Here is a 13,012-nt window from a genome sequence, read left to right as displayed (position 1 = left end):
ATCCTCTAAAGGTCCTTGAACATATTTATAGTTGCTGCTTTGAAGTTCTTATCTTGTGCTTCAATTATATTGCATTTTTTATTCTTTTTTTTTTTTTTTTTTTTTTTTTTTTTTTTATTTATTTTTTTTTGTTCCTGTTTTTAGCCTACACTCTATTATCAGCAATATCAACACTTTTTGAGACAAGGTTTCTCTGTGTAACAGCCCTAATCAGCCTGGAACTCACTCTGTAGATGAAGCTGGCCCCAATCTCAAGAGATCTGTTTGCCTCTGCCTCCTGAGTGCTGGGATTAAAGGTTTGCAGCACCACTACCTGGATTTCTTTTTTTTTTAAAGCAAAGCTCTGGGCTGGAGACTTGGTTTAGAAGAGCACCTGCTCCTCTTCCAGTTCCAGGGGATCTGACACCCTCTTCTGGCCACCAAGGGCACTGCATGTGGTGCACATATATATTCATAGGCAAAACTTTTATATATACGAAATAAGATGACTAAATCTAGAAAGAAAATAATGGAGCAAAGCAAAACAAAACAATACCCAGACAAGAAATCAGACTGTGTATTTGTGGCCAAGAACAATATATTCTTCAAAGTGCACGTGAAAGGAAAATATAGAATTTAAGATGGAATAAGGAGACAGCCTGCCCCTTCACTGGCCTTTTTATTATAGAGTGTGCCTCAGTTTAGACTTTGCCCAATAAAGCCTATACAGGAGGATTCACAATGATGCTTCTAGCTCCCACTGGTAAAATCCAAGTGCAGGATGGGGTAGGTAGGGCTTCTGAGATACCGCTCAGAGCAGTGAAACAAACGGGGTAGAAGGGGAGCAACAAGCAAACCTCATGGCCATGGAGAAGGGAGCTTCAAACACATTCGTCTGCAAAGACTAGATAGGCTGGGATAGACTAATGGCCCAAGCCAGAGAATTTCCTGCCTCAAACCCCAGGCAAAAGAGCAAGAGAAAAGAAGCAGCATTGCAGCTGCTGAATCCCCTGTTCCAGGAGCCGGAGGCTGCTCTGTTCCTTCTCCTTTGAAGTCCTGCTCTTCCGTTTACAAAGGAGCCTTGCAAAATCAAACTCCCCCGTGATGAAAGATTGCATAGTCTGTGAAGGGCATTCATCTGCTCACCAAAGTTGCTTTTCTAAGTTGAGTTAATGTACTGTCAAGCAACGGACCTAGTCCCGACTCAAAGGCAATTGTACAAATACAAGTTGAAACAGAAGCGAGAGACCGAGGTAGCTGCTACAGTACAGCTGACACGGTGGGAGCCTAGACACGAGTGCTGGGGACAAGGTGGGGGGACCTAGCTTACGGGAATGTTTCTGGAAGCAGAGCCAGCAAGATTTGCACATGTGCCAGGCAGTGGTGCTGCATGCCTTTAATCCTGTCTTCGGGAAGCAGAGACAGATGGATCTCTGTGAGTTTGAGGCTAGAGTGAGTTCCAGGATAGCCAGAGTTACACAGAGAAACCTTGTCCCCCCCCAAAAAAAAACCCCACAAAGAATACATTGGATATGAGAGGGAAGGAAGGGTGGCTGTGGAGGTTTTGACGAGAGCAACAGTAGAGGACATGCTGTCCTCATGCCCACAGATAAGCACTGGGTAAACCAGGAATGATAAGTACACCTGTTTTCCACCCTGAAGGCTGGGACTGGTTGTGGTTAATAACCTGGTGGCCTTTGCTACCTGTAATGCCAGGCTTGAGTCCCCCAGAATGTTTATCCTGGACTCTCTTTCCCTAGACCTTTATCTTTAGCTTTGTTTCTCAGTCAATAGAACCTATCCTTAGGGACGCTGTCACGTGAACTTTATATGGTAACCTCTATAATATCTTGATGAGAGACCACACCAGATCCTGGGCTCTTGAGTTATAGAATCTATCCTCATGGTAGAGGTCACATATACTTTGGCAAAGAGTTTTGATGCAGTCACGCCTTAAGCTTTATTGTATACCCGGGACTGAGATAACTGTTACCAGGAAACTTTTTCCCCGTAAATGATATTGTACTTCAATATGTCTAAAATAAACTGCCCAGTGTCAGACTCTAGAAGTTGGAATCAGCACTGGTCAAGTAGTGCCAAACCTGATTTCCTTTCTTGCCTCTCTGTTCATTTTCCTGTTGGCTGTAGCATTTGCAGGAACCTCCCCCCCACACACACACATAAGCAACTGGAAAACTAAAGTTGTCCTTAATTGAGAAAGGAAAACTGAGGTTGAAACTGGGTTGACCTGAAAGTCAGGTCACTTTGAAAGTGTTGTTGTTATTATTATTATTGTTGTTGTTGTTTTGTTTTGCTGTATTTGTTTTGTTTTGTTTTTGAGAAAAGCTTTCTCTGTGTAGGCCAGAACTGGAACTTGCTCTGTAGACTGGGCTGGCCTCAAACTCAGAGATCCATCTGCCTCTGCCTCCCAAGTGCAGGACCTGGCTATCATCATCATTAGTGATGCTGGTGATCAGATCCAGAGCCTTACACGTGTGCGATGAAGCCCTGGCTGTCCTAGAACTCACTTTGTAAACCAGGTTGGCCTTGAACTCAGAGATATACCTGCCTGTGCTTCCTGAGTGCTGGGATTAAAGGCGTGCGCCACCACAGCATTAAATTTGTGATCCTTCTGCCTCAGCCTCTGAAATGCTGGGACTACAGAAAGGTGTTACCATGTTTGGCTCAAAATTCAAAAAATATATTTTGTGTTACACAATATTATAATATATATTATGTATATATTTATAATACATATCTTTCAATTTCACAACTTTTTTTAAAATGTCATTACACATTTTGAGAAACATTATCAAATTTTGATAAAGTGTATGAAATCCCTGGCATAGATGCACTGTGAGATTTCAGGTAAACTCAATTCCTTAGTGCCCTGATTTACCTTTAAATATTTTCTCATTGGGGATACTTATTGACAACCATGGGTCCCAGCCATTCCTGCATGCAGAATGCCAGCAATACCTTAAATCCACACCAAAGTCAATTGCATACATATGTTCCCAGGTGGGTTTCTTTCTGCAGGATTCCAGATGCTACCAGACACAAAGGGAATGATAACAAAGGGAAACCCAAGTGGGGAAAGCTTCCTTGAACGATTACAGTAAAATTACTATTGTGCAAATTTTATAAAAACATATGAGTATCTGAGCACCTTACTGGAAAACCTCACTGCAGTTAGAATAGGTCCTCGGAGTCTAGGGGCTCTGAAGCTTAAGAGTCATTCGTCATGGGACTGTATTCACCTCTGGTCATACTACAGAGGAGGAGGCAAAGGAAAACAGCAAAAGCAACCCTCCTCTGAGGAGCTGTTTACTCACCCTTGGTATTAATTTCTATATGACTGGTGGAGAAGCTCACGGCCTTGCGTTAGGTGAGCCTAACATTTTTCTGAGTGCTTCTATCTCCTAATGCTATTGCTTAAGCCTAGGTTAAATATCTTGGGGGGGGGGTGTGCTAGCACAAGCCTTTGATCCCAGCACTTAGGAGGCAGAGGCAAGGTCTCTTGTGAATTTGAAGACAGCCTGGTCTACATATTGAGTTCCAGGACACCAAGAACTATGTAATAAAGACACCCTGTGTCAAAAATAAACAAATAAGAAATCTTAGCTGGGCAGCGGTAGGGCAGGCCTTTAATCCCAGAACTTGGGAGACCTAGGCAGAGGTATCTCTGTTAGTTAAAGGGTACCCTGGGCTACACAAGATTGAATCTGTCTAAAAGAGAAACAGAGCTCACACAAAGGTGATCCCAGCCCTTGGGATCACGTGTCTAATCCCAGCACTAGAGAGGTGGAGACAGGAGTGATATGGCTGGGTAGAGGGAGGAGTAGAAAGGAGACAGGGGCTCAGTGCAGTCTGAGGTTTGGTGGAGACAATTGCAGGCTGAGGTTTAGTGGAGAGGGAGTCTGGAGAAGCAGTCCGAGGACAGGATTGCCCCTTCTGTCTGAACACTGGTAAAAGAACTCTCTAGTGGCTGTCCTGTTTATCTTATCTTCGGCGTTAACCCCTATATCTGACTCTGAGTTTGTATTATTAAGATCAACTAGAATTTGGCCGGGTGGTGGTATACACCTGCAATCCCAGCACTCAGGGAGGCAGAGGCAGATGGATCTCTGTGAGTTCGAGGTCAGTCAGTCTACAAGAGCTAGTTCCAGGACAGCTAGGGCTGTTACACAGAGAAATTGTCTCGAAAACCAAAACAAAACAAAAAACCCAACTAGAATTCGTTTTACAATTTAATGTGTGTGTCCTCGAGTGTACTTGGAGGTTAAAGGACAATTCTGAAGAGTTTGTTCTCTCCTTCCACCATGTGGGTCCCTGGGATCGATTCAGGTTAGGCTTGGGCGGCAAGAACCCTTACCAGCTGGGTTGTTTCACGTATTCCAGGGTTTAATTATTTTTTTAAAAAAATTTAGGACATTTCTCGTTGCAGGCAAACCACTTATAACCTAAACCTCAGGTCAGGCCCACCTTCTTTCCTCTTTTTTTCCCCTTTGGTTCTTGTTTTGTTTTTTAGGATCTTGCTCTATAACCACACTGTCCTTGAAGTAACTAAACTCGGGTATTCCTTGATCTCGCTGCGAACCTTCTGCCCTCGCCATCTATGAGATCGCAGACGTGAGCCAACAGGTCCTCTAGGATTCCCCTTTATAGAGAACTCCCGCCGGCCCCTATTTCTGCGCTTACACCAGCACTCCAGAAGCACATCCTTTAAAAAGCCTTCATTGGAGGAAGAAGGAACACGAACAGCTTGCGAGCTCGGTCCTTCCAATCAAACGTACACCAGCTCTCCAGCCGGCGCGGAAGGGCTTCCGGTAAGACTTGGGCTGGGCGGGACTTCCTGTCCAGCCAGACAGGCGCAGAGTACTTCTTCCGCTCTCTCCCGCGGGGTTCTGGAGCGTGGTAGCCATGTCTTACCCGGCTGATGACTACGAGTCTGAGGTAATGAGGAGCTGTGCGCGTGGGGGGCTCCGCTTCGGACACCCGACTCGATGGATCTGTCCCCAAGATGAGGCGGCGTCCAGATCGGGCCGGAATATGCCGGCCGCGACCATCCCGGCCCTCCCTGCTCCGGGACTCCTCACCGATCCCGCCTCTGCCCGCCTCCTCGGCGTTTGTCCCCGGCCCGAGGCAGGCTGATGGGTACTTGGAGCTGAGCTCTTGGCTCTGACGCGCTCGTACCGTGCTTTCCTTATTCCGCCGTAACCGTGGGTCGTTCTTGCCCCTGCTCCCATTTCTCGCACACTTCTGAACCCCTCCGAGGTGGGGATTGTCCTATCTGCGTGGTGACATCAGCCGCCTGCTTGACGTGTACGCCTGAGGACGAGCGTTTTGGAATCCCCACTGGGCGTCCATTCCTGACTTTGTCTTTTTCCTCGCAGGCTGCATATGATCCCTATGCGTACCCGGGCGACTATGATATGCACACAGGTGAGACCTGAATTCGCCCTGCTGGCTCAGTGCCTCCAGGGATTGACACCTTTTTGACTGTCTCAGCTTTGAATCCGACAGGTCCCTGGTAAAAACACCTTGGTGGCCCAGGTCTGGAGTCGGCCATTAGGCCTGAGTGGTAGGTTAGCGCCAAGAGTCTAATAAATCAGGCCTTTTCTGTGCTCTTCCTGCCGGTGTCGGAAGGATAGCTAGCCTGGCTAGGTTTCCCTTCCTTGTGGGTAATCTTATGTGTCATGCTGGAGATGGAGCCCCATGCTTCTAGGCCAGCTCTGAGCCACACCCACAACCTTCCTTGTTTAAACCATCAGGGGAAGGTGGCCAACCTTTGTGGGTGTGCTGATTTGAACTGGAGATTGAACTCAGGGTCCGGTGCAGCCTGAGCACACACTACCACTTGACCCTTACTCCAGCCCCGAGGAAGAAAAGCTTGGTGTGAAAAACGTACTTGATTCAAACCAGGTCCATGTAAACTATCCCAGGGAGGCTTTTGACGTTTACTGAGATGCTGTGGTGACTGTGAGATGAACTAAGTACCAAGTGGCTTGCATTGCTTAGGGTACGTTACATTAAATGTTTTATTCAGACCCTTAGAGTTGTTTTGCAAACCATGTTAATGTCTCTTTAAAGGTGAAAAAACTGAGGAAGGAGACTGAGTAGCTTTCCATAAGTTAGTTAGAAAGTGAGTTTCCTTTTTTTGTTGTTGTTTTGGTTTGGTTTTCTTTTTTTCTTTTCTTTTTCTTTTTGAGAGAGGGTCTCACCGTAAGTATAGCTCTAACTATCCTGGAACTTACTATGTATACCGCGCTGGCCTCAGAGACCCATCTGCCTCTGCCTCCCAAGTGCTGGGATTAAAGGTTCGTGCAACCATGCCCGGCTAAGAAATAACTTTGGTGGTAATTGTTCTGAAGGATTGAGGGTGACTTGGGGAAACTTTGTGTCTCTAAATGTTTAAAGGGAAATTATACTGGTTTGTGTGGATCTGAGTTTAGTGTATGGGGTGGGGTTCGTGTTTCTGTGGCTGTGTGTTCCCTCCCCAACCCGCCCCAGCTTCTATGATTAAGATTGAACTCTATCCCCAGCCCTGTGATGTGGTCCTGCCCTTCTGGTCCATCATACGTATGAGCTTGCAAGCACTTGAGTTTTTATTGTGTCTGTCCTCTAGGAGACCCGAAGCAGGACCTCGCCTACGAACGGCAGTATGAGCAGCAGACCTACCAGGTGATTCCCGAAGTGATCAAAAACTTCATCCAGTATTTCCACAAGACTGTCTCAGATTTGATTGACCAGAAAGTGTATGAGCTTCAGGCCAGTCGTGTCTCCAGTGATGTCATTGACCAGAAGGTGTATGAGATCCAGGACATTTATGAGAACAGGTATGTACTGTTTACTGTGTTTCTGTGTGGGACTGGCCTACTGATGAAGCGCCTACAAGATGAGTAATGTGTAATCGTGTGTGTGTTATGGGTTTTGGTTTTTGGGAGATGTTTTCGCTGTGTTGTGATTTCTTGGGCTCGAGCAGTGGTTCTCAACCTTACTCATACTGTGACTCTTTAATATACAACTCATGTTGTGGTGACCCCCAACCATAAGATTATTGCCGTTGCCACTTCATAACTGTGATTCTGCTACTGAATTGTCATGTAAATATTTTCGGACATAGAGGTTTGCCAAAAGGGTTGAGACCCACAGGGTGAGAACCACTGGCCTTGTTCATTAACTGGACTTTGTATCCCACAAACAAGCAAGATTCAGATCTAAAATAATGTCACTGCTAATAAAGATGGTAGTAGCAATTAGCATATATTCCCAGTGCAGGTTAGCAGAGCTGGAGTACTTTGTGTGGCTTCTACTTTGCCTGTGACAGTAATCCCATGGTGTAAATTCCACGGGTTTCCTCTTTTTACAGTAAAGGAAGCATAGAAGCAACCATAGCTAGCCCCCACCGTGCATATGCTGAGTTCTAAACCTGCACACTCTAACACCAGAGCTTAATTTCTGAATTGTACAACCTCCCAATGCATATCAGCACAGACCAAGCTCCAGAGTAATGGATAATAACATTTGCTGGATAAAAGGCAGATCAGCTAGGGATGAAATGGGAAATATTTTAAGGAAGTTCTGGGAAGATGGGGTATGTGCAAATATGACCAGACACCTGTTGGATCAGTGAACAGGACTTGAACTCTGTTCCCTCATTGCTAGGGTCCAAAGAGAAGAGCTGGATTGAGAAGAGTCATAGACTTGGAGGGCTCAGGCTTGTTTCTGTGATATCTCCTATGTTCTGAATTTGAGGGTTGGGTCCTGAGTCTTTCTTGTTTTGGAGTTGTGAATTGTTTTCGCTTGGCTTTCAGCTGGACCAAGCTAACTGAAAGATTCTTCAAGAATACACCATGGCCTGAGGCAGAAGCCATCGCTCCCCAAGTTGGTAATGGTAGGTGGTAGATGTGAACACTGTGTCTCATGGGCTGGATAGCAGATATCATGAAAGCAGAAAGGCTGGGAAGCTTGTGTTTCTTTCTTCTTCCTTTTTTGCTTTTACCAGCTAGGATTTCTCTATGTAGCCCTGGCTGTCTTGAACCTCACTCTTTAGACCAGGCTGGCCTCAAAATCAGAGATTCACCTCTGCCTCTGCCTCTCAAGTGCTGGAATTAAAGGTGTGCACCACCATGGTTGGCCTGTATGTGTTTCACTTAGATGTAGGTTTTTAGTAAAATTACATGGTTAGAGAAAGCTGGATAATTTGAGCTTTTCCAGATATGAACGTTTCCATCTTTGGGGTATGTGGTCTTTGAGTTACTTTGGCTTGGGCTAATTAGCCCCTCACCTCTCACTTTTCTTTTTCTTTAAGGCCAGTGATAGCATGATGAGACCCTTCCTCAGAGAGAGAGAGAGAGAGAGAGAGAGAGAGAGAGAAGAGAGAGAGAGAGAAGAGAGAGAGAGAGGAGAGAGAGAGAGGAGAGAGAGAGAGAGAGGAGAGAGGAGAAGAGAGAGGAGAGAGATGGCTAGGAGCTCTAAAGCAGCATGGGACATCCTTTTCTCTGGGCACACCTGGCCAGTATACAGTCCTTTGTTGAGACAGGATCTCATTGTGTGTGGTTCAGGCTTGCCTAGAATTCACTGTGGAACAGGCTGACCTCAAACTCACAGAGATCTCCCTGCTGCAGCCTCTCAAGTGCTGGGACTAAAGGTGTGTTCCACCACCCTGGCTGAGTGCATAGGTTCTTGGGGCATAAGCTTAAGAGTTTAGAATAGAGGTTCTTAACCTGTGGCTAGCGATCCCTTCAGGAGGATTGAACAACTCTTTCACAGGGTTTGCCTCTAAGACCACCAGGAAACACAGATATTTACATTATGATTCCTAACAGTAGCAAAATTTATTTATAGAGTAGCAGCAAAATAATCTTATGGTTGGGTTCAGGACACTACAGCATGAGGAACTGTATTAAAGGGTCCCAGCATGAAAAACATTGAGAACCACTGGTTTAGGGCCTAGAGAGATAGCTCAGAGGTTAAAAGCACTGACCGAGACTGAGGTCCTGAATTCAAATCTCAGCAACCACACGGTGGCTCAAAACCATCTGTAATGAGATCTGGTGCCCTCGTTCTAGTGTAGACAGAATACTGTATACATAATAAATAGAACCTAAACAAAAAAGAGGTTTACCCTCTAGATCACCCTTGTCCCTCCACTGAAAGGCTGCAGCTGCAGGAATACCAGTTGCTTTGTAGATTAACGAAGTACCCTTTCGCTATGTCTTTTAGATGCTGTATTCCTAATTTTGTACAAAGAATTATACTACAGGCATATATATGCCAAAGTCAGCGTGAGTACTTTACATTAATGTTGGTGTTAAAACTTTTGTGAACTGTCTGTGTCCGTTTCATCTCTAATACACTCCCTAGTTGTATTCTGTGTCTTAAGGTGCTTGGTACCTCTTTGTTGTTGTTTCTTTTTATATATATATTTTATGTGTTTGAGTGTTTTGCCTACATGTATGTCTGTGTGCCTGAAGAGGTCAGAAAAGGGCATCAGATCCATTGGACCGGAGTTGACATACAGTTGTGATCCACCATGTGGATGCTGGGAATCTAACCCTGGTCCTCTGCAAGAATTACTCTTAATCTTAATCTAGTCCCCTACTCTCCATTGGTTGGTTGGTTTCTTTTTATTTTTCGGTTTTTCAAGGCACGGTTTCTCTGGTAGCCCTGGCTGTCCTGGAACTCAGTCTGTAGACCAGAGGGTCTTGAGCTGAGAGATCCATCTGCCTCTGCCCTCAGAGTGCTGAGATTAAAAGTGTGCAGCACCACCGCACTTTTTAGAAGAAAGACAAAAGGATAGTTTGACCCATAAAGTTGGCATCTGTTATAGATACTTGAACGCTTGTGCCTGCCCGTCCATCTCCACCATCCCAGTCCTCCTTCTTGGGAACTTACAGTAATATATCCCCCCATAGTCCATGTTTAGGAAATCCCAGGTTAGATCCTTGACCCTGCTGCATCTGGCTGACTCCAGTTGCATTCCCTGTGACTGTCCCCACCCTTCCTGATTCCTAGCTATTCTCTGTGCCCGTCAGAGCACCAGTCACTAGCACAGTGAGCTGGGGGACACAGTGAACAATCTAATTGTCCAAGGCAGTTCTTTCTACTCCCTCACAAATATGCTGTCCCACTGTGTTCTCCAGCTCAAGAGACTCTGAACCGGAGTCAACCTTTGTGAAGGACCAGATAATAAATATTGTAGAATTTGGGGACATGGTAACCTTTTTTTTTTTTTTTTTTTTAAGATGTATTTATTATGTATACAGTATTCTGCGTACATATATCCTATATAATCCAGTAAAGGGCACCAGATCTCATTACAGATGGTTGTGAGCCACCATGTGGTTGCTGGAAATTGAACTCAGGACCTCTGGAAGAGCAGTCAGTGCTCTTAACTTCTGAGCCACCTCTCCAGCCCAACATGGTAAATTTAATCTGTTCATCTGTGCCTTTCTAGGAGTCATAAATGATACCAGTGAGTAGGCGTGGCTTTACCAGGAGGTGGTTCATGGCCAATGGCTTTGCCATCCCCTGATTCTCTTGTCTGTCACTGGAAACTCTGGTAGTCCTGTACTGTGTTATCTCCTTTAACTCCCTGACCTTCAAGCTCTCCAATGTTACCTTGTCACCTTTGTTAGGGCTGTGGCTCCTGAAACACCTTCTGTTTCTCTGCTTCTCTGGATCTGCATGCCTCTTGCGAATGTTGGCTGTGACGAGTGGCCATAACTTGGTCTTGACCTGACCTTCAGTCACTAGGACTTCTTTTTTCCTCTTTCCTCGTGCTCTCACGTGCAGGGAGAGAGCAGACCTGTGCCCTGATATCCCTGTTCTCTTTACAGGGGGGACCCTCTTTAGAGCAGAGGTTCGAATCCTATTACAACTACTGCAATCTCTTCAACTACATCCTCAGTAAGTCTCACTTTTGTCCAGGGACGGTTTTAGGGTACCCGACTCCTGAACCGGATTCCAGTGTGGGGAAAAGGGAGGTCTTGTGGTTTATACTGCTCTGGTGAGAGAGGTTATGAAGGTGCTCTGGCCCTGCTCCGACAAGCAAATTTCTGTCTGTGGTCTGATTTTCTTGTGATCTCTACAGATGCTGATGGACCTGCTCCCCTCGAACTTCCCAACCAGTGGCTATGGGACATCATCGATGAGTTCATCTACCAGGTGCCTGTTCAGCCTCAGCCCTAACGTGAAATAAGTAATCTTCACAGAGAGCAGCCGTGGGTCGTTCATTTGTGTGACGCTGTCTCTAGCGTGGTTCCCTGGCACTGGGCTCTGGGTTAGAATGGCTTTTTTTTTTTTTTTTGAGACAGGGTTTCTCTATGGTTTTGGAGCCTGTCCTGGAACTAGCTCTTGTAGTAGACCAGGCTGGCCTCGATCCGCTTGCCTCTGCCTCCCAAGTGCTGGGATTAAAGGCGTGCGCCACCACCGCCAGGCTAGAATGGTTTTTTCTAAAGAGAACACTGAAGCTTGAGAATTCCAGATATGAACTTGGAAGTCTTTGGCTCAAACTCTGTCACCTAGTACTTTTCTGACTTTAGGAACTGGTCTGGCAGCAGCACGCTTCAGGCTTTAGAGTCAGGTGGCTGTAGATTCTAGTCTGCCTCATGTCTCAGTAACTGGTGTTGTTTAAGCTTTCAGTACTCTTTCTCACCCATCAGACAGAAACATTTGGGTTTCTCTTTGTAGACCAGGGTGGCCTCTGTCTCCCAAGTGCTGGGACAAAAGGGGCATACCACCCTGCCTAGCTAGAAATAGTTCTTTATCTTGATTGTGGTGTTTGCCTGTTATGCGCTTGGTCAGAATCAGGAACACATTGCTTATCAATGAGGAACTGTCTCTTGCCTCAGGATTCTCTTGTTGAGGTTGCTCAGAGATTGGCCAGGTGTAAGGTGTGGTCACGGCTGTGTAGCCTGCAGATGGAAGTTCAGTGTCACCACTGTTGGGTCCTGGAGGTCCTGGATGCTGGGTGTGTGACTTCCTCACCTCCAGTGCTTAGTCAGAGAACAGCTAACGTGTGTTCCTTATACAGTCAGTCTTGTCACAGTCCTTTTCCAGCTTTTCTTTAGTCATCTTACAAGCAGAATACGCTCCGGGGTTTGGTGGCACACACATGTGAGTCCAGGACTTGGCAGGAGGATTGTAGCAAGTTCCAGGCCATGTTATCTCAAATCATGGCCTTTGTCTTGATTTACTTTGACGTGGTACCTCCTGTATCCCAGGCTCTCTTCCAACTTCTGCCTCTTCTCCATGTTGAGGGGATTACAGACCAGGTTAGAAATTAGTATATATTCTTCCCCCTCTGCACAAGACAGGGTTTCTCTGTGTAACCCTGGCTGTCCTGAAACTCAGTCTGTAGACTGGGGATCAGCCTGTCTCAGCCTCCCAAGTGCTGGGACTAAGGGTATGTGCCTCCACTTGAAATCAGTATCTTAATTTAAGGTATTTGAATGCCGCAGGCCAGGGAGCCTTTGTGAGTAGCACGTTGATGAATTGTGGCGGGTGCAGATGCCTTCAGGCTCTGTGAGAGAGAGGGAGAACCCAGTGCCCTTCATGGCACAAATCTCAGGCCACACTTGTATACTTGGCAATTGAGGCTTCTCGGCTTTGTCAGCCTCTTGGCATAATTTGAGATTGTTGGCTGTCTGATTGGCTTGGGAATGGAGAAGAATCCTCTGGTTGAGCTTTATCCGTCTTAAGATAAGCATAATTCCTTAGCTTAGCTGGTGTTCTTTTGCTAAGGGACTTTCTAATCCACAGAGACTGATCACGAGGATCGGGGAGTGTCTGCAAGTCTCCCTGGCCAAGGCAAGAGACACAGGGATTGGCTCTTCCTCGGCACTTTTTTTTCCCCTTGAGATAGGGTTTTACTGTGTAGCTCTGACTGGGCTGGAACTCACTTTGGCCTTGAACATCTGCCTCAGTGCTGGAATTAAAAAGACTGTGCCTCTACCCCTGGCCTTTTGATGGAGGTGTTTTGTTTTTTTTTTTTTTTTTTTTTTTTTTTTTTTTTTTTTTTTTTTTT

General features: G+C 45.9%; 1 protein-coding gene across 2 annotated transcripts in view; it reads left to right on the top strand.

Moving 5' to 3' along the window:
• The first annotated feature begins 4,828 nt into the window (after positions 1–4,828).
• The window catches only part of Eif3l (eukaryotic translation initiation factor 3 subunit L), a 22,638-nt gene continuing 14,454 nt past the window's right edge, over positions 4,829–13,012 (top strand). Inside the window, exons 1-7 of one of the 2 annotated variants that reach the window (XM_050165707.1) lie at positions 4,829–4,935; positions 5,376–5,424; positions 6,608–6,818; positions 7,797–7,876; positions 9,208–9,269; positions 10,824–10,893; positions 11,078–11,151. In XM_050165707.1, the coding sequence (XP_050021664.1) occupies positions 4,903–4,935; positions 5,376–5,424; positions 6,608–6,818; positions 7,797–7,876; positions 9,208–9,269; positions 10,824–10,893; positions 11,078–11,151 (579 nt within the window). In that variant the 5' untranslated portion in view covers positions 4,829–4,902. Of the gene's footprint in view, positions 4,936–5,375; positions 5,425–6,607; positions 6,819–7,796; positions 7,877–9,207; positions 9,270–10,823; positions 10,894–11,077; positions 11,152–13,012 lie in introns of those variants that run through there. The other variant, XM_050165708.1, reaches the window with a different exon arrangement.

Source organism: Alexandromys fortis, unplaced genomic scaffold (genome assembly GCF_014885135.2).
Source record: "Alexandromys fortis isolate MF-2015 unplaced genomic scaffold, M_Fortis_MF-2015_v1.1 scaffold_157, whole genome shotgun sequence".
NCBI classification, from domain to species: Eukaryota; Metazoa; Chordata; class Mammalia; order Rodentia; family Cricetidae; genus Alexandromys; species Alexandromys fortis.
This window is presented reverse-complemented; position numbering and strand designations above follow the sequence as displayed.